This window comes from Cydia strobilella, chromosome 6 (genome assembly GCF_947568885.1).
Source record: "Cydia strobilella chromosome 6, ilCydStro3.1, whole genome shotgun sequence".
NCBI lineage: Eukaryota > Metazoa > Arthropoda > Insecta > Lepidoptera > Tortricidae > Cydia > Cydia strobilella.
The window spans coordinates 10,562,764-10,584,126 of NC_086046.1; the positions used below are offsets into that span (position 1 = coordinate 10,562,764).

Sequence of the window (21,363 nt, forward strand, 5' to 3'; positions counted from 1 at the left end):
GCTTAGTCAGTTTGTGTAATGTCCTATAATATTTATTTTTTATTTTATTTATTTATTTACTGACATTAAATTCACATACAAACTCGTCAACAAGAACTTATTAATTAAATACACTTTTTTGCCGGCCTGGATTGGCTCAGTGTTTTTAACATGAAGAGAAACAAAAAATAAACAGAATTGTACTTTTTTTGTAATATTAGTATTGATAAGAAATTATAAATGCAAACACTTATTATGTAACTGAATTTTAGGAGGAAAAACTCCTGATGTTGGATCCAGAACATATACTGAAATTATGAAAGAACAATATTTGCGTGCTGAGGAAACTGAGGTAAGAAATAGATTTTTGTAAATTTAAATATTTTTTGTTTTGTCTAGTGGATTAAAATCATAACACAATTTATTTCCAGTTACGAAAAAAGCTGCTTGAAAGGGCAAGAGAGGGAACTCTCAAGCCAGTTGCACAATCAAATGGAGAAGCAATTAAACCTGGGGCAAAACGCAAAGGGCGTTGGGATCAGAGCTCTGAAGATACTCCCTCGGTGAAGAAACCTATATCTGCTACTCCAAGCTCGCAAGCTACGCCGTCGTGGGATAATGAGGTAACTGAATGTTCCTGACTAAATGTATGTCGTACGTGTGTCGTTCACGAGTGAGCGATTTAAATTAACCTAGTAGTAGTAGTAAACTCTTTATTGTACAAATATACACATTAAAAATTACATGGTACAAATAATAAGATGTACAAAGGCGAACTTATCCCTATGAGGGATCTCTTCCAGTTAACCTTTGAGTAGATGAGAGGAGAAAGTGAAAAGAGGGTGACAAATGTAGCAAAATGTACAACAAGGTACCAGAAAGATAAAGGATATAAATACATACAAAATTAATAGGATAAACATATAATATATTACACAAAAAGGAATGGGGAAAATACACTAAAAATTGGAAAAAAGTAGAAAAATATAAAGCAACATACAATACAAATATAGGCACATTAGTCAATCAGATAACCACAGCTTCTTTAACCTCTCCTTGAACGACGCAAGCGATTGCGCCTGTCTGAGCGAAACTGGCAGCTCATTCCACAGCTTCACTGAACGCACTGCGAAGGACTTGTTGTATCCACGAGATTTGTGAGAGGGGATGGCAAGTGATAAATTCGCGCTAGAACGGAGACGGTGGCCACTGCCTTCAGCCAGAAATTGAAATTTTTGAGAGAGGTATACAGGAGAAGAAGGTGTAAAAAGAACATTGAAGAGAAGAGAAAGAGTGTGAAGATCTCTGCGGCGGCGGATTGGAAGCCAATTGAGTTTATGACGGTAGTAAGATACATGATCGAACTTCCGTAGGCCGAAAATGAATCTTATACAGACATTCTGTAAGCGCTCTAACTTGTCCAAGAGCTCTTCTGTCATGTCAAGATTCACAGCGTCGCCGTAGTCGAGTAAAGGCAGTAACAGAGAGCGAGCGAGCATGGCTTTGGTGTCAAGTGGAAGAAAGTTCTGCAGGCGCCTTAAAGAATGGAGCGATCCAAACAGCTTTTTGCTCAATTCAGTGACATGAGGCGCCCAGGAAAGTGTCTGATCCATGGTGACCCCTAGATTTCTGACAGTGGGTGAGAAAGGAATTGGTATACCATCAAAGAAAATTCTAGGTGCCACCTGCTCAGACAATTTGGAGATGTAATAAGGACTTCCAAAAACGATCGCTTGCGACTTCATGGCGTTGACTTTCAACCCGAAAGATGAAGCCCACAAACAGACGGATTCTAAGTCGGCGTTAATTTGGCTTACGAGGGAATCGAAATCGTCAAGGTTGGCAGCTGAATAAATTTGCAGATCATCTGCGTAAAGGTGGTAGCAAGATTTTAAAGACTTAGTAATGTTATTTATGAAAATGGAGAAAAGCAATGGAGAGAGAATACCCCCCTGGGGGACGCCAGAAGAAAGTTCACACCAATCAGAAAGATTATCGTCAACTCGAACCCTCTGACGCCTCCCAAAGAGATAGCTGCGAAACCAGGACAATGAAGTGGGTGAAACATTAAAATGATTTAAAAAGGCTAAGAGAATGTCGAAATCAACTGTGTTGAATGCGCTGCTAAAGTCCAAGAGAACCAAAATTGTGATTTTTTTATTTTCTATATTAAGGCGAATGTCGTCGGTGACTTTAACAAGCGCAGTGGTAGTGCTATGCCCGGGGCGGAACCCGGATTGGAAAGGGTTAAAAAGGTTGTGTCTGTTGAGGTGCGAAGAGAGACGTCTATTGACAAAACGTTCAATTATCTTGGAAAGGACTGGTAGGATCGAAATAGGACGATATTGGGAAAACGAGGAAGGATTAGACACTTTAGGAAGTGGAATTATGTGGGCATTTTTCCAACATGAGGGAAAGACACCAGAGGAGATAGAAAAATTTATTATATGCGACAGTACAGGAGCAATTGAGTCCGCCACGAGCATAAGCATATCCAAGCTCAGATTATCATCACCGACGGCTCTAGTTTTATTAGACTTGAGTATTGAAATAACTTCTTGCGTGGTAATAGGGCCAAGATCAAAGAGAGCAATGTCTGAAAGCGGAGAATTGGCTAAAAGGGACAAAGAAGTTTGCTTGACAAGCGGGTCAAGGCAAACAGGGGAGGCGCTGAAAAATTGATTAAGAGCGTTCAGATCTAGAGTCTCGATAGCATTGGGTTTGGCCTTGCCAACACCAAGTGATTTTAAAAAACTCCAAAGCTTAGTGGGAGGACATTCGTCAATAGAGCGATGTATATATTTGCGCCTAGCGTCCCTGCAAGCCCTATTGCAACGGTTACGAAGCGATGTGTAAGCTCGATGATTAAGTTCCGAGGGATCGTGTCTTAGTCTTAGGCGAGCTCTGTTCCTTTTCTTCATTAGGTCCCTAATGTCTGAAGTAAGCCACGGGGCAGGAAAGTGTTTGACACGTGTGGGTTTTAGAGGAGCATGTCTGTCAAAAATCGCAAGCAATACGCTGTTAAAAGTCTCTAACTTCTGGTCAACATCAGCTGCAGAATCCAGCAAATCCTTCCAACACACTCTGATTACGTCGGTAGTAAGCGCTTGTTGATCAATATCTGCAAGGTTACGTCTCATAATAATTTTATGACGTCTTTTGGGGGAGCGAATTTTGAAGGAGGCGAAAATTAAGTCATGGTTCGAGAAAGCAGAAGCACTGAATTGACCATGATGTGACACATGCACAGGAGAAGAAGTAAGGATTAAATCGAGTAGAGAGGGGGGGCCATTATGCGGAAAATGTGTGGGACTAAGTGGTAAAATATGAATATTGAGGGAAGAGGCGAGGGACTGAAGCCTAACTGACCGATGATCATTTTTGACAAGGCAAGTGTTAAAATCACCCATTATTATAAGATGCTCAAACTGCGGGGAAAGATTAAACAAAGTATTTTCGAAAGTGTCAAAGTAGTTAACGTTAGAAGAAGGGCTGTAAAAAACCCCGAGAAGGACTTTAGTGTGATGTAATGAGACATCAAGAAATAAATACTCAGGAGAATTGGAATAAACTGTGGGAGACTGAGCTGCGATCTGGCAAGGAATGTCACCTTTTAAATAAATGGCAACCCCACCGCCTCGCACAATGCTGTTTCCGCCATCCCTACTACCCGTTCTGTCATTCCGAATCAAACGAAAACCGGGCAAAGGATAGTGGGTAGATGGAAGTGACGGTTTTAACCACGTCTCGGAAATCAAAATGGCGTGAATATTTTTACTGTCAAAAGTAGCCAGAAGATCTGGATAGTGGGCCGGTATGCTCTGCGCGTTAATGTGTACGACATTAAAGTTTTTCGAGGCGGCTTTGAAAGTGCAATGTAAGCGATCGGACAAATCAGGCGCATCAGACTCATCGCTCAAGGAGTCGTAAAAGCTGGTGGATGACAAAGAGAAAAACTCGCTATCAATGCTTGCGTTAAGTACATCTGACATGGTAAGTGCTGATAATTGTTTCTGTTAAAATAATGTGTAAAATGTGTAAATAAATACAGATATACCTATAGAAAAAAAAGATAATATATAATTGTGTAAGTAAAAAGTGCTGATTTTATATAATCGGTTGTATATATAAACTTGCTATCGCCTCATTTACTCGCCAGCAGCTGTAAAAACAATAAAAATAAACTTTAAAATTGACAATACGAAAATCGTTACTCATATAACTAACATATTTAAGTATACCATCACTTAAACCGGCACAACTATAATTACTAAAAAGTTACACATTGTTAAAAGAAAAATACGCCTTTACTTCAGCAATAACAAAACGTACTGTCAAACTGACACATTCCAAAGTGATATTATCGTGCTGAATTTGACGTTTGTCTATAGTTGGCAATTGGGTTGGGTATAAATAAAATAATTATCAATTAAAAATAAGGAATGTCGGTAGAAGATGAGATTAAACTGTACATAATATAAAACAAGATACATTGAAGTTTATACGGTAACTAAAAGTAAAATAATACAACTAAACATAAACAACTATCGGGACCATGGGTCAACGGGCTTCTTCCTTGCGGCCCGGTTTGGGCGAGGGACTACCTGCGCCGACGCACCGCCAGCTGGAGTCGCGCCTGCGCCTGCGGCAGACGATTGCGGAGTCACTCCAGGTTGCTCCTGAGACTGCTCGGAGCTGGCCGCCACCCCTGAAGGCGTTGGCAATGCCTGCAACTCCGCCAGAGTAGTAATTTTACGCCGCGAACCATCCGGGCACACCACAACTATCTTACCATCACTGGTCCAGCTGCCCTTGACCCCATAAACTCGCCTGGCTTCGACAAAGACTGCATGCCGGGCACTAGTGAGGAACTCAGAGGCCGTGTAGCCCGACCCCTTGAGCAGTTTCTTTGCTGACCACACATCATTCCGGGTGCGCAGACAGACAAATTTAATCAAAATTGCCCTGGGTTTCTTTTTGGACGTACTCTTCCCAAGACGATGGCAGACTATAAAGGAAGACTCTGATATACCTCGCAATTGAAGTTTATCCCAGCAAATACTTGTCACTTTTTCGACTACTACCTCAATACCTATATCTTTTGATTGAACTCACTCACTCTTCAACTTACTATCGCAGTGTTCCTTGCTCGCGCTTTCCCACTCATGATTTGAATGAGCCGGCCGAGCGTGACGGGCGAATGAGACGTTGCGAATAGGTTTCGAAGCGGTTTAGAAGAATTCGGAGGGTGTCGCAAAACATGGCGGGATAGTATCACGTGATTCGCCATCTTGGTCGCACTTATGGCTGTGTGATACTGATTGATTCACATCTCTCTCTACTATCACCGCGAGCGAAAGATATGAATTAATCTTTTCAACTCAGTGAAGCGTTTTGCGCATCTCTGATAAATATGATTAAATGATATTTCTTCTGAATATGTAGTGTTATTATTATGCACTAAAATTAAAACCTGTATAGTATATTAGGATATAATATTGGCATTAAATATGCTGAAATAATCAGCAAATAAGGTTTTAACATAAATCAAGACAGTAATTGTTAATTCGGCTATTCTTCTAAGAAGTATTTATCTTTTTAGAAAAAAACATAACACATTTTGTGTGATATTGGCACTATTAACAAAAATTCATAAACCATTAAACTCCTTACAAAACTTATGGTATCTCGATGGGTAAAGCGAGCTTTTTTAGGTCTTAAACTAATTGTTATTTTAGAGAGGCGCATGGGAGGAAACGCCTGGCGCTGCAGGTCGGGGCGGCGAGACGCCCGGCGCCACGCCGTCCGCCCGCGTGTGGGACGCCACGCCCGGACACATCACGCCCGGACACGCCACGCCCGGCCGCGAGACCCCGGCCCAGCACGCCTCCAGGCGTAATCGCTGGGATGAGACGCCCAAAACTGACAGAGGTGATACTGATTGAGTTACATATCATTATTTTAGTTTACGTTATAATCAGTGTCTTTCCCCAAGCGACTTTACATGTGCTATACCGTAGCACGTAGACTTTGTATGGTATTATGGTTTATATTATGTATGGTCAAAATTAAGATACATGCAAAAATGTCAGTCGACGACCGACTCCAAGAAGATATAAGTTTAACAGGCGACACAAACTACTCCCTAAACCTAGGCTCTACAAACATCCCACAACAACCACCTCAAACATCACATACAATAGGTCTTGAACAATTTAGCAACCTTCTCGATCAAAAATTGGAGAAAAACTATCACAAAATTATGCAAAATATGAAACAAATGATATTACCAGAAATGAGTACAACTATCAACGAGCTTAAAGAAGATTTCCTACAGCGAAACAATATAATCACAACTCAACAGTCAGTCCTGAAAAATGACATAATTGGCATAAACAGCAAGATTGGAAAGCTAGAACAAGAAAACTATAAATTATCCAGCGAACTCAAGGCACTGAAAAATCTCGCACAAAATTCAAATGATACCGATCAAAATAAACAGAAAAAAATTGTATTATACGGCCTCCATGAGTATAACGACCTCGAGAGTGAGTCAGAACTGGTATTTCGAATTTCTAATTTATTATATGATTTTCTAAACATTGATATTTAACGACCACGTTGATTCAGTTGTCCGTATAGGCAAAAAAGGAAAACTAAGGCGGCCTGTTCTCATAGAGCTTACTAACAAAAGGTTAACCAGGCACATACTAGACCATGGTTATTGTTTTCATAAAACCGGATATGCAATTTCGGAAGTCCTAGAGCGCGAAGCTTTACAGGAAAAGCGACAGCAACGAGAATGGTTATTACAGGCGCGGCGAAATGGGAAACGCGCAGTTATACGCAATAACATACTTTATGTAAACGGTCAAGAGTTTATTCCACCTTCTATATCAAACAGCAAGGCGTTAACTCCAGACACTAGTCGCAAACAAACAAATCATGACAGCGACTTATCACTTAGTCCAAACCACTACCAAGTCTCCCAAAGTGAATCAAAACTGCTCCAGCCCCAAAGAGACCCTTCTTTTAAAGACCAACCTAACCATTCCTTTCGCAGCAACACCCAAGCATAATAATAATAAAAGCAATAACTGCAATATGAGTATACTTGTACAAAACATCCGAAGTATAAAAAATAAAACGGAATTACTAGAAAGTCTGCTACACGAATACAACTACCCGGTTGTATGCCTAACTGAAACCTGGATTTCTGCACTGCAAAAAGACATAATACAAATTCAAGACTATGTCTTCGGAGCGGCCAGCTACAGGACCGGGCGAAGGGGAGGCGGTACGGCGATCCTTATCAAAACTGGAATATCATTTAGTGAGAGAAAAGACATATCTGATTTGTCTATAGACAATATTATGGAGTGTTGTGCGGTAGAACTGTCCCCTAATATTTTGGTAATAACTGTATACAGAGTAAATAACAACATACATGTATTTTTTGATGCTCTAAACCAACTACTGAGTAAAGTTAAATCGAAAATAAACAAACAAGTAATTGTTGTCGGAGACTTTAACCTAGATGCTTTTCAAAATTCGAATGATTATCGGAAGCTTATAAATATAATGTTAGAATATAACTTACACCAAAAAGTTACGGCACCAACTAGGGTCACAAGCACTAGCTCAACATGCATCGACTTTGTTTTTTCAAACAACAAACATAGTACCGCTTTTGTAAAGGACCTAGGCATATCTGATCATATGGCCCTGATTTATGAATTTTCAACTAGCAAAACTCGGCCAAATGTTGACATGTATACAAAAAAAAGATTATTCACTTCACATAATATTGCATGTTTTAGGGACGCTTTAAAGCAGTTTAAATGGGATGATATTATCAAAGATGCTAATGACGTAAATGAAATCTATAATCGTTTCGATGATAAAATGCAAGAATTATTAAATAAATACATACCTTTAAAAACTTTAAAAATTAAACTCCACAGGAAAAAAACTTGGATCACAAACGGTATTCAGCGTTCATGCAGGCACAAAAGACTGCTCCAGATGTTAGTCAATCAGTCTAACGATAAAATACTAAAAAAACACTATCACACGTATAAAAATATATTAAAAAAGAGCATAAAAACTTCTAAGAAACTCAACTATGCCCGTGAAATTCTAAGTTCAAGTAATAAAACTAAAAGTATGTGGAACATGATCAACAACATAATCGGTTCAAAAACAACCAATCGTTCGCCTAACATAACACTAAAACACCACAATTCCACCGTAGAATGTCCTCGACTAGTATCAAATCTATTTAATCATTATTTTTCGACCGTGGGTGCACCATCTTGCACAGCGAGCAACCGACCAACTGGACGGCCGGTTATGCAACCTGCCATAAACTCGATGTTCCTTAGCCCCGTAACTGATAACGAAAAACAATCAATAATAAGGAAACTTCCAAACAAATATAGTGCCGGCGTAGACGAAATACCCACAGCTTTGCTAAAAAACTGTAGTACGGAACTTACACCTATAATTACTAAATTAATTAACCAGTCCTATACGCAATCAACTTTTCCAGATAAATTAAAATTTGCAATAATAAAACCTATTCTTAAAAATAAAACTGACCCACAAAATACAAACCAATATCGACCCATAGCCTTACTACCTGTAATATCCAAACTTTTCGAAAAAACAATGGCAAATCGCATCTACAAGTTTTTAGAAAAATTCCACCTATTAGATGTAAATCAGAATGGTTCTCGAAAAAAACACTGCACTACGCGCACAGTATATAAATATGTCAATGAAATTCTTAATTATCTAAGAGATAAACATTATGCTATCGGTTTAATGTTAGATATGACGAAAGCATATGACAAAATTTCGCATTTTATCCTATTAAATAAACTTTATGGAATAGGTATTCGAGGCGGTGCGCACAAATGGTTGCAATCCTACTTAAAAGACAGGGCGCAATGCGTACAGATCCAACATCATGACAAAAAAACAGGTGAAGTCTCAAACATACAATCAGACACCCTAATAACTAATTGTTCTATACCTCAGGGGTCAGTTTTAGGATGTATCCTATTTTTAGTTTATATCAATGATTTGCCTAAAATTACTAAACACACTTGCATCATGTTCGCAGATGATGTGTCCCTCTTGTTTAGAAGTCCTAAAAACCATAACTTTCAGAGCGATATCAACGAAACTTTGGCAGAAATTACGAATTGGCTAAATGAACATAGTTTAGAACTGAATATGAGCAAAACTAAAATAATTCAATTTCATCCGTACCAAAAAGAAGACTTAGATTTATCGGCAACGTCAAAACAACTTGGCATCGAAGAGGTTAGCTCATTCAAACTATTAGGACTACACATTGACACGAGTTTAAATTGGAAAACGCATATTGAAGAGGTCAGGAACAAACTATCACGTTTTTTGTTTGCGTTAAGTTTTCTAAAAAGGAACACAAACGTAGAATGTGCACTTTCTGCATACTACGCATATGCCTATGCATGGCTGCGGTACGGAGTAGTCTTATGGGGGAATAGCACAGACGTCGAAGATTTATTTATAGCACAAAAAAAATGCGTACGCGTTATAGCTAACATCCGACAACCAGAAAGCTGCCGACCACATTTTATTAACCTGAAGCTTCTTACCTTACCATGCATATACATACTGGAGGTTGGACTATTTGTAAGAAAACACATATCTGACTTCCAGTATGTTACAAGCGCGCGTCGAAATAATCAGCTAGCTCTTCCAGAGCCTAAATTAACATTATATAAAAACGGGCCCTATTACCAATCAATTAAAATATATAATAAAATCCCCGACTCCATCAAACAAGCCGAAACCTTTAATATATTTCGAAATAACCTAAAATCGTGGCTACTTAATAAAACATTTTATTCCTACCAAGAATTTATGACATATGATACTCAATAATGTTATCTCATAATTAATTACCTAATTGAATACCAATTTGTTGACACTATAATGGAATAATTGAATAAACTGACAATATAACATTCTAATTTGCTATAATTATAAAATTATTTCTTGACGATAATTCACCAATTCAATGTTATATATTTACTACGAATTGATTATTATTATATTTCCACTGAAAGTACCAATTTAAACATATCTTGTTTTGTATAAATTAACTTTTTAGCTTTAACTAGTTTTTAAGACATTGCTACGCCCTTGCAGGGTGACCATGTACCAAATCTCTATGTAACACCTTTTATAACCATGGTTTTTGCATTAAATAAATAAATGAAATTAAAAACATTTAAAGGCACATAGGAACGTGCCGGCCGTTATAACCGCAGCGGCGCGCTTAAATCCATACAATTTACTGCAAGTTGGCGGTTAAATGCGTACGAACACGCGCGGTTGCATATTATGCGGATGTGTAGGGACACTCGGCAAGCAATCATTCAGCCCGATTCCCTGGGGTTAGAGCTGCAGTCTTCTTGTTACACATTATTATTAAAAAACCGGCCAAGTGCGAGTCGGACTCGCGTTCCAAGGGTTCCGTACTTTACACAATTTAAAGAATGTATTTTTTATGTGAAATGTCTTTAAAAAACTCGTAGGGGTCGGATCAAAAACTAAGTAATTAAGTCCGACTCACGCTTGACTGCACATTTCTAATAGGTTTTCCTGTAATCTATAGGTAAAGAACTATTTTGTGTATTTTTTTCACAATTTTTGACCAAGTAGTTTCGGAGATAAAGGGGGGGGAATGGTAATTTTTTGCCTATTTTCTTGAATAACTTCTAAACTGTTTATCTTAAAATTATAAAAAAAATATATTTGAGATTCTCACAATGAGCACTTTCATTTGATATGTAACACCATATAGTTTGAAAGACTTTATTTTTTAATTTTCTCATTTACCCCCTAAAATTGCCCCCCGTATTTAAAATTAATTTGTTTACGTTACAGGTTTGTCTTTGGGTCACAAACTTACACATGTATACCAAATTTCAATTTAATTGGTCCAGTAGTTTCGGAGAAAATAGGCTGTGACAGACGGACAGACAGACAGACGCACGAGTGATCCTATAAGGGTTCCGTTTTTTCCTTTTGACGTACGGAACCCTAAAAACGTAGTTGTGGCCCGCTTCGCGACATATATCTGCGGTTTTCCATCTTTTACATTTATTATTTGCCCTACAGAAACTGGGTGCATCTTATTATATATATTAACTTTTGATATAATCTAATTTTAATATCATTCACCACATATAACACATATTAGGAATACCAACAAAAATATATGGTAGAAATTATGTAACATACTTCGTATATATTAATATATCATATAATAATAAAGATATTTTAAATATCACATATAACATAATAATTACGTCACAGAAATACCTTCCAAACTATACATTTGATCATACATCACAGAATAACTAATAGTACTACCGTACAGAAAATTCACTCCTTCACAAAAGCCAGATTTAGGTATAAAATTATACCTACACTCGCCGCCTGCAAGCAAAATAGAAACTTATAACCGCGCACGAACCGTGAATCTTCTTTGCGCGCCGCAGTTTTATGACCGAGCTGCGAGTGTCGGCACGGGGTTGTCACTTGACAAGTTTTTGTACCTATACCTACTGATTTATTATTTTTAAGATAAATATGTAGGAATTACAAACGTTGATTCTGTAAACATAAAATTTTTAGCCGGAGATAGTATGTCTGATTCTCACGGAAGTAGGTATGCCACAGAAGTATGTATGTATGTAAACACTTTATTGTACGTAAGACAGATTACAAACGCAATAAAAGAACAAAAATATATACAATGTACAAAGGCGGCTATAAGGGATCCCTAAAAGTACTTATTCCTTTGAAAATATGTCGGTCAATATAGTCAGGAATTTAAAAAAAATATTTTTTCTGCTTCCTTGTTCTTCCGTTTATTCAGACATCCTTAAACAGAACATTATCTTTTATACAGATTAGATCGCGATTTAGGTTTCGAAGCCATTGCGTATTTACAATTTTGCGCGAGCGCCACGTGACACGACTATCGTGCGAGCCGAGCGGCAGCCCACTGCCATACACCGTCCCGGGCGGTGCGCCGGCCAAATATACCTAAACTGCGCAGTGACACCCCCCTGCATACATGTATCAAACTAAATTAGTAGCTTCTGTTGGTTGTTCTATACAAAGCAGGTCTCCGTTAGGTACGACGACGAGCGGAGGTAGGAAGAGTGTTAGGTTGAACTGCGTACAAACAGCGCGCGAACTGAGCGAGCGAAGAGCGTTCTTAGCACCTACTAACTGATATAGTTTTTGATCGTTCGACTATATAATTTTTATGAAATTTAACTTTTATACAACATGAAATTATCTATATTGAATGTTATTTAAAAACAAATGAGACATTTTGGCTTTATATATTTCGAGTTATACAATGCAAATCTTATATTATTCAAAATTATACAAAGTGAGCTAAATCTTGTGAATTTTATATGAATAATTGGTATATATTATATACAGTTGGTCAAACCAATTTGTCAGTCAGTAACAACCAGGAAAATTATACTCATCCCTTTCTTTTGGGTGCTAGTACTAGTGTAAGACAAAGATAGTACGATTCTCTCTGTCTATGTTCAAAATGAGACAGTCCTATAATATAACTTACCCACAGAAACTCCCGGGCACAACAGCGGGTGGGCCGAGACCCCGCGCACGGACCGGGGCGCCGGCGTGGACACTATCCAAGAGACTCCCACCCCGGGCACCAAGCGGCGCTCGCGCTGGGACGAGACGCCCGGCGCCACGCCCGCGCCTGCCACGCCCACGCCCAGCCACGCCACGCCCAGCCACGCCACGCCCAGCCACACGCCCGGACACGCCACGCCATCCACTCCGCACACGCCCGTCTTTACACCTGGAGGAGTAAGTATACCAAAACATCTTTTTCAGAAGCACCACTCTGTAAACGATGCGACGAGACGACTTTTACGATTAATCTTGGTCACTATAGTTGCCTTACCAAAAACCCTATAAATTACCTCTTAGGATTTTTTGTAATAAATATGTACTACACTTCAAATGTTTGTCATACAAACCTCTCATTTAAGGCTAACACCATAACTATTTTCAGACTAACATTTACTCAAAGATAGCCATGTATAAGTCAGATGTTTATGTAGCAGGGTTTCTTAAAGTGGGGTCCACGGACCCCTTAGGGGTGCGTAGCATGTTTATCGGGGGCCTGCAGTAAGTCAGTTACCTACTTTAAATATACTTATTAGAAAATTTTGTAGTAAACTTGACGAAATCTAAGTGTAATTAAACTCAATTTAAAAAAAATATAGATGAGGGTTTTTATTATTTTCCTAAAATATTTTTTGACCGGGGTCCGTGAAAATATTTAAATTGTGAAAATGGTCCGTGACTGCAAAAAAATTAAGAAACCATGTTATATAGGTATATTAATATGTTTGTATTTTTTCATACACTATTTTTACATTTACGCAAAGAACGGCAATTAGGCATGTATAAGTCAGATGTGGATATATATGTATTAATATTTTTGTGTTTTTTTAGTCAACGCCAGTGGGAATGAAAGCCATGGCCATGGCCACGCCGACGCCAGGCCACGTGGCGGCCATGACTCCGGAGCAGCTGCAAGCGTACCGCTGGGAGAAAGAAATAGATGAACGCAACCGTCCCTACACTGACGAAGAGCTAGATTCCATGTTCCCACCAGGGTACAAGGTTTTGCCGCCGCCTGCCGGTACGTACTTATTTAACTATCTGCTTACCCCTTTCTTCGTTTCTGTTTTTTTTTTACAATGTTGTCTTAACAATACTTGATCAAACGAAATTGAGACGTTTTTAAGGCGAACACAGTAGTAAAATTAATTCCCGCTTTAGTTTCAGGACACATGTATTAAACAAAGCCAACTACACGTGGAAAACGACCATCGTAATGAGATTTAAAAAATACATGTGTTGTTGAATTTAAAACAAACAGAATATTCTATTTAATACTCAATTTTTCTTTCAGATGATTGATGACAATAGGACTTTATGGTCTCATGCCGTCGGACTGCCAGATTTTGCTTTAACAATGAAATAAATTGCTTATATTAGTGTCAGTTATACTGTGCATGTTATATTGTTTTTTTATGCGAATGTCACGCCGGTGCGACTGCGGGGAGCGGGGATGGAAGGAACTGAACTGCGTTTTCCTTTTTAGTTTGGCCACGTCGAGGCGGCCGCGTGAGGCGTTAAAACCTGATAGATGAATAACTTCGCACGAGGCACTAACACTCAATTAGGATAGTCGCCGTCGCCTGAAGTGACGCCGGCCGCGCCGACACGGACTCACTGCTAGCATAGTTACACTAGCGTAGCGTCACGTCGCGCCCGCGTACATTCGCTAAGCGTCCAATGACTCTCGACCGACTCGTTAATTTGTTATGTTGTCGCCCAGGTTATGTTCCGATTCGGACCCCGGCTCGTAAGCTGACCGCAACGCCTACCCCCTTGGCTGGTACCCCAATCGGCTTTTTCATGCAGACGGAGGATGTGGGCGGGTCGGCCGCGGCGGCCGCGCGCCTGCTGGACCCGCAGCCTAAGGGGAGCCAGCAACTGCCCTTCATGAAGCCGGAGGACGCTCAGTACTTTGACAAACTGCTCATTGACGTCGACGAGGAAACGCTCTCGCCCGAGGAACTCAAAGAAAGGAAGATCATGAAACTCTTACTCAAAATCAAGGTAAACGTTCAGGCAACACTTGTTGACTAGAATTAAATAAGTTATTCATTAATTGGTAACACAAAAATAAAATACAATAATTCAATAACTTTAACCTTTTGACCGCCAAAGACGGTAAATCACGTCGTCGACATTTTGTGCCACTCACGCCGCCGACGTCATTTGCCGTCCAAACTTAATTTATCAAAGACTCTTTAATAAATAACTATATTTCTTTGTTTGTATTTGCATTATTTTATTTTGCCCTTCTACTTTATTGTATAACTTTATTACAATTCAACTATGAATAGAAGGTTAAAAAAAAACAACATTATGTTATAATACGACTTACCCAGTAAATAGCATAGCTAGCCACGCCAAAAACGGCACTTGACGTCGCCTAGTGATGTGACCGAGTCATGGAGGAATAATATTATTATATGAAAGTAACAATCTCCTAATAGAAATCGTTTCGCGCAGTTCCGACAAACACGCTAGCGCCATCAATAATAGATATGGCTTAATCCCATACATTTTGTAATAGGAGTTGTTTTTGCTAAAATAACTGCTATTTGTGCTGTTACGGTACTTGTTTTCGTGCTTAATTTAAACAACTTGGTTTGAAAGACGGTACTGACCTTTTGTGACAATGTAACCCCTTATGCATTTATTTTATTGTAACGATACTGCAGTTTGCTAATTAGTAGGTAATAATAATCGACAACGGGCTTGCACATCTCTGAGTAACGCGCGCTTATCAGTGTTCCGTGCGCCCATGACGGCACTTCACGTCCGATGCCTGATGTCACCACCAAGTAGTGATGTGGCATTATTGAGAGATTTGAGTGGAAGTTACAAGTACATTTTGATATTTAAATACGTTATTTAAAGGTTTTTAGTAGAGCTAAAAGCCAGAATTATCTAATATTATATTGTAAAACACCTGTGTAGTGGTTCTTCTAATCTAAGTATGTCAAAAACGAAATCAGTGAAAATATCGATATCGTGTTTTGTAATCACTATTGTTCTCTAAGGTTTTATTTTGCTTCATTGCGATGTCACGTCGAGTTACGTCAATGCTTGGCGTTCAAAAGGTTAAACCTAGTCAAAAAATGCTCTACCTCTTGACCCTGTACTCTCATGTAACGTGAAAAGATGTATCATGTAACAGATTACTAGTACTCTTTTCGTACACTGCTCAGAATATATGTTAAGCTCTTTACCCATGAAAAGAAGAACTGTTACATATTATATTTTACAGTAAATAAAGTAAAGCACTAGTGCGATAATTAGCACATTACGTAACTATATCGAAAATATAAAGGGCCAAAATATATGTACTGTAAAACGTTGTACGATACATGTGCGAATAGGTAAGTCGCAACTCGTGTCGATTTAAAACACTTCCTTCGGTCGTGTTTTAATTTATCGCTACTCATTTCGAATTTCCTATTTTTCGCACTTGTATCGTAATGTACTATTAAAACACTTGCGCGGGTCATGTCGTCAAAAGCCTTCAGCTTTGCTCAGTTACTTGATACACACTCCTTACAATGATATACTGCTCTTAATAGACAATAATTAAATAGAATATGTGATTTCAGAACGGCACCCCGCCTATGTGCAAGGCGGCGCTGCGCCAGATCACAGACAAGGCGCGCGAGTTCGGCGCCGGGCCGCTGTTCAACCAGATCCTGCCGCTCCTCATGAGCCCCACGCTCGAGGACCAGGAGCGCCATCTGCTGGTCAAAGTTATTGACAGGATTCTGTACAAACTTGACGACTTGGTGCGCCCGTATGTGCACAAGGTTTGTAATATTATCATTTGTTTCTTGACATGTAACGATGTGCGTCTGGTCTGCCTTTCAGCAAATTACAAAGAAAAGGCCTAATTAAGCTGAAATTGGAGATCAAGCTTGGTACAATGAAATTTTGTACTATGTCTAGCCACAAAATTGTATGCTAACTAGATAGTATGAAGACTATGAAGTTCAGTTTTAGTGATAAAAACATGCTTACAAAAGCATTAACAGTCATACTGTATATCATCTAAAGTGGCCTTTTATCTTAAGTTAAACCTTTTATCTCCATCAAACAGAGTTAAGAGATTTGTAACTTAAGCCATTGTCTTCTGAAATTCATAATTAACGGCCTCTTTGAACGAGATAAAAGATTTGCTACTTTATCCGATCAGATGATATGCAGTTGTTTTGTTTTATAAAATAAAATACAAAATACAAAAAATTTATTTCGTTACCATGCATAGATGAAATATAGGATAAAACAATTGGTTTATATGACAATTTGGTTAGCAGTAGCCCTCACACTAGGTCAAGCCTGTGTCGTGAGGACTAGGAAATTCAGTAGATTTATCAATAAGATGATAAAAAAAAAACGTATTATTTCAGATTTTGGTCGTGATTGAACCTCTTCTCATCGATGAAGATTACTACGCGCGCGTGGAAGGTCGTGAGATTATCTCTAACTTGGCCAAGGCCGCCGGTCTAGCCACCATGATTTCCACCATGAGACCTGATATCGACAACATCGATGAATACGTGAGAAACACTACAGCCAGGGCGTTCGCCGTCGTTGCTTCAGCTTTGGGTAAGAATATACTTCATATAAAGTAAGGACGGTAAGCCGAAAAAAAAAATTCATACATTGACCTGCCATTTCCTATCTCTATCGCACGCGTGTAATTATATTGCTATCCCGTTAATGATGCCGGCGGTCAATGCAAAAAGTCAATATTTTCTTCTTTCTCCGCCGTATCGTAAGTCCCGTGCAAGCCGCAGACTTTGTTTTTGAATGAAGATGTTTGTAGAGATTGTGCCTCAGGCTTGTCATGTGGGCACCGCGTTCAAACAGATTGGTAGGAGTTGCATGTCATAATTTTTATTCAACCTTTTAATATTGTTTTTATTAAAAATGCCAGGTATACCTTCTCTACTGCCCTTCTTGAAGGCTGTGTGCCGATCAAAGAAGTCGTGGCAGGCGCGCCACACTGGTATAAAGATCGTGCAACAGATCGCCATTCTGATGGGGTGTGCCATATTACCGCATCTTAAATCACTCGTCGAAATTATTGAACATGGTGAGTTACTATCTTAAGCACAACTAATACGCTTGGTGACTATATTTTTATGGAGTCAATGTATTCTAAAATTTATAAGGATTTATTTACCGTATGGCAATTGCAGTGCACTGTACAGCCAGCTGCAAATTTACATGGATTCATTATGAATGTAATTCATTCATAAAGTGGCCATGTACTTACAGCTGGGTGTACATGAATAAAGTTTTATATAATCTACATTAGCGAACTATGGGTTGCGACCCATTGGCACAGATTAATAAATAGTTACTACGTAACAGATACATCATTCCCAAACAAAAGCGAAAATACCTACTCTATAATAGCCTACAAAAACTTAATAATAATACCTGCTGCTCAGGACGAGAAGAAATGTACCATAAGTATGGCGCACAAAGAGTCGAGACTGCCTTGCTCGCCGTGCGAGCCACGTGCCAACGCGTCATCGTAAGAATGCGCTAGGGTTGTACTGTTACTTATGTTATTATTGTAATAAAACGAATGTTGCGAATCAACCATATTTTATATTAGTCAATCAAATATTTAAAAACAACACTTATAATACCTGACTCAAAAAACTCCTTAATTTACGATTTATCTACTTATGTTCAAAGAAATAAATAGTGACAAAATTCATAAATATAGATTTAAAATACTACTCACCTTTCTTTGTCTCTCGGAAATGAAAAAACCGGCCAAGTGCGAGTCGGACTCGCCCACCGAGGGTTCCGTACTTTTTAGTATTTGTTATTATAGCGGCAACAGAAATACATCATCTGTGAAAATTTCAACTGTCTAGCTATCACGGTTCATGAGATACAGCCTGGTGACAGACGGACAGCGGCAGCGGAGTCTTAGTAATAGCATAGAGTAACTTATACTAGAGCGGTACTGTCATAGTAAATTTTGTAACCCATGTAAATTCACTGCCATCTGTCGACACACTTTAAAACTAAAAATGAAGATTTTTAAAAATACGATAGAATGTATTTAAATGTAGATAAATGATTTTTTTATTTGCATTCATTATTTTTATGATTTTGACCCATGTTCTTTCACTGATATGCGTTAAAATTGTTAAATAACAAACGAAACCGTAAACGCCATCTATACGACTGTAGGCCAAAACTAGTAGCGCCCTCTGAACGAGAATCAAATTTTCTTGATTTTCGAGGCACGTTTTTTCCTTAGACTGTATCCATTTATTACGGAGTTATATCTATCTTTGGTAATAGGGTGCCGTTTTTACCCTTTGGGTAAGGAACCCTAAAAAACGAAAAAAATTTCTTTTGTTTTTTGACTTTTACACCCATCTACTGCACAATAATTACGTGGTTTCGGCATTTCGAAGCGTAAGCGCGGGAAACGTGCGGTGCGAGCGCTCAGGCGGGCGTTCGGCGGCCCTCTGTCGATTATATCGTCGACGATACGCCGAGCAGTAGGCATATAGCGCGTGGCTTTGAGCGAGTGAAGGAGGCCTGCCATTGGTGGGTCGCGAGCGAATATTGAGTGGGCCCTGAAACTATTAGGTAGTCTGAGGGTCACCAAAACTTCTTTTATACCCCCTTTTTAAGTTGGCCAAGAGTTTGGCCCGTAAAAATGGCAGTGTTTTTAAGTGGGTCGGAGGAGCCCAGTCAATTTTGGGAACCCCTGATCTACATGGTACTTGGTACTGGTGCTTTAAAGCATTACGAATTAAGTGTCTGCGAGCTTAATACCGAGAAGAAAGTGTTTTTCAAGAGTATGCATGTGTTTGGATGACTGACAAGAGAGTGTAATCAAACAGATCTAGTTTTTTGATTAGTGTAATTACTAAAAAAAAATGTATCAACTAGGTTTGGTCGACGAGCAACAAAAAGTCCGTACTATCACTGCGTTGGCGAGCGCCGCCTTGGCCGAGGCAGCCACGCCGTACGGTATCGAGTCCTTCGACTCGGTCCTCAAGCCCCTGTGGAAGGGTATCCGCACCCACCGAGGCAAAGGTCTGGCTGCCTTCCTCAAGGCCATCGGTTACCTGATCCCCTTAATGGACGCCGAATACGCCAACTATTACACGCGTGAAGTGATGTTGATTCTCATTCGTGAGTTCCAGTCGCCCGATGAGGAAATGAAGAAGATTGTACTAAAGGTTAGTTTTTTTTTTCAACTATTTCAATTGATTTAGAAAATTATGCTCGTACCATAAAAAATGTTTAATTGGGAAATTTGAATTTAATTGTACAGTAAATTAAATTAAGTTTCATTTGCACCAAGAATAAATTTATGGAACAATGGAACTCCATTGAAAGAAAGTGTATTGTATTGAATTACGATGCTAAATTGCAGCTCCCAATTAAAAAAAACTATCTTCGGCAGACATTGTCAAAAAATGACTTAAGTTAGATGGTTTAAGACAAACACCGGGGCAAGAAAAACACTTGTAGCAAATCCTACTCCTATCCTACAAGAAAATAAACTATGTTTCTTTCACAGCATGACCTTACTAAATTATTAACGCACTTTAATGTAAATCATGATTTTTAGGATTCCGTACCCAAAGGGTAAAAACAGCACCATATTACTAAGACTCCGCTGTCCGTCTGTCTGTCTGTCTGTCACCAGGCTGTATCTCATGAACCGTGATAGCTAGACAGTTGAAATTTTCACATATGATGTATTTCTGTTGCCGCTATAACAACAAATACTAAAAAGTACGGAACCCTCGGTGCGCGAGTCCGACTCGCACTTGGCCAGTTTTTATACTTTGTAACGATTGTTTCTCTATAACTTACAAATAATTTCAGGTAGTGAAACAGTGTTGCGGCACCGACGGTGTAGAACCACAATACATTATGGACGAAATCTTACCACACTTCTTCAAGCACTTCTGGAACCATCGTATGGCTCTCGACAGGCGTAACTATCGACAGCTTGTTGACACTACGGTTGAAATTGCTAATAAGGTCAGTTTTTTATGTCTTTTGAATCACCTAGACATATTTGCGTAAAATTTACTAAGGCGTAAAGTCTTCCAAGGTAGCATGGATGCTTCTTGTAAGATAAGGTTGTTTTATTAATCCTTTCCATACTAAAATAATAAATGAATGTCGTAATATTCTATTCCATTCCCATAATATACTTAAATGATAACATTGTAAAGTGTTCGAACTTAAACTATCGTGAGACATATTTCAATAGTATTTTATACAATCGTGATATAATAGAGAGCTTTTCAGTCGAGTACCGTGTTTGAGCAACGAAGCTTGCTGAGTTGCTTAAGTTAAGGTACGAGATTGAAAAGCTTTATTATATCACTATTGTATACAATACTTTTTCTACGAGACAAAAAAATAATACTTTCAACTAGTAGAACCATATACTTAAGTAAACAAACCAAAAGTATACAGCTAAGATACGCGAGCTGCCGCGATCCGCGATACCTTCATACTCGTACGCGCCCCGGCCGCCGGGCCTAGCGCCCCCGGCGGGTTGGTCAACGACACCTCCTCGTAACTCATGAGACCTGAGATTTCTCGATTTTGGCCACCGTAGCCTATGGAGGCTAACAAGCAACGCTA

The 21,363-nt window shown here is 39.0% G+C and overlaps 1 protein-coding gene across 1 annotated transcript in view; it reads left to right on the forward strand.

Annotated features, from left to right (window-relative positions):
* The window catches only part of LOC134742082 (splicing factor 3B subunit 1), a 31,979-nt gene that overhangs the window by 1,989 nt on the left and 8,627 nt on the right, over window positions 1-21,363 (forward strand). Inside the window, exons 4-14 of the mRNA XM_063675015.1 lie at window positions 252-331; window positions 411-602; window positions 5,718-5,910; window positions 12,650-12,900; window positions 13,555-13,744; window positions 14,447-14,730; window positions 16,314-16,517; window positions 17,118-17,316; window positions 17,648-17,806; window positions 19,642-19,934; window positions 20,590-20,748. Coding sequence (XP_063531085.1) covers window positions 252-331; window positions 411-602; window positions 5,718-5,910; window positions 12,650-12,900; window positions 13,555-13,744; window positions 14,447-14,730; window positions 16,314-16,517; window positions 17,118-17,316; window positions 17,648-17,806; window positions 19,642-19,934; window positions 20,590-20,748 — 2,204 coding nt within the window. The remainder of the gene's footprint in view (window positions 1-251; window positions 332-410; window positions 603-5,717; window positions 5,911-12,649; window positions 12,901-13,554; window positions 13,745-14,446; window positions 14,731-16,313; window positions 16,518-17,117; window positions 17,317-17,647; window positions 17,807-19,641; window positions 19,935-20,589; window positions 20,749-21,363) is intronic.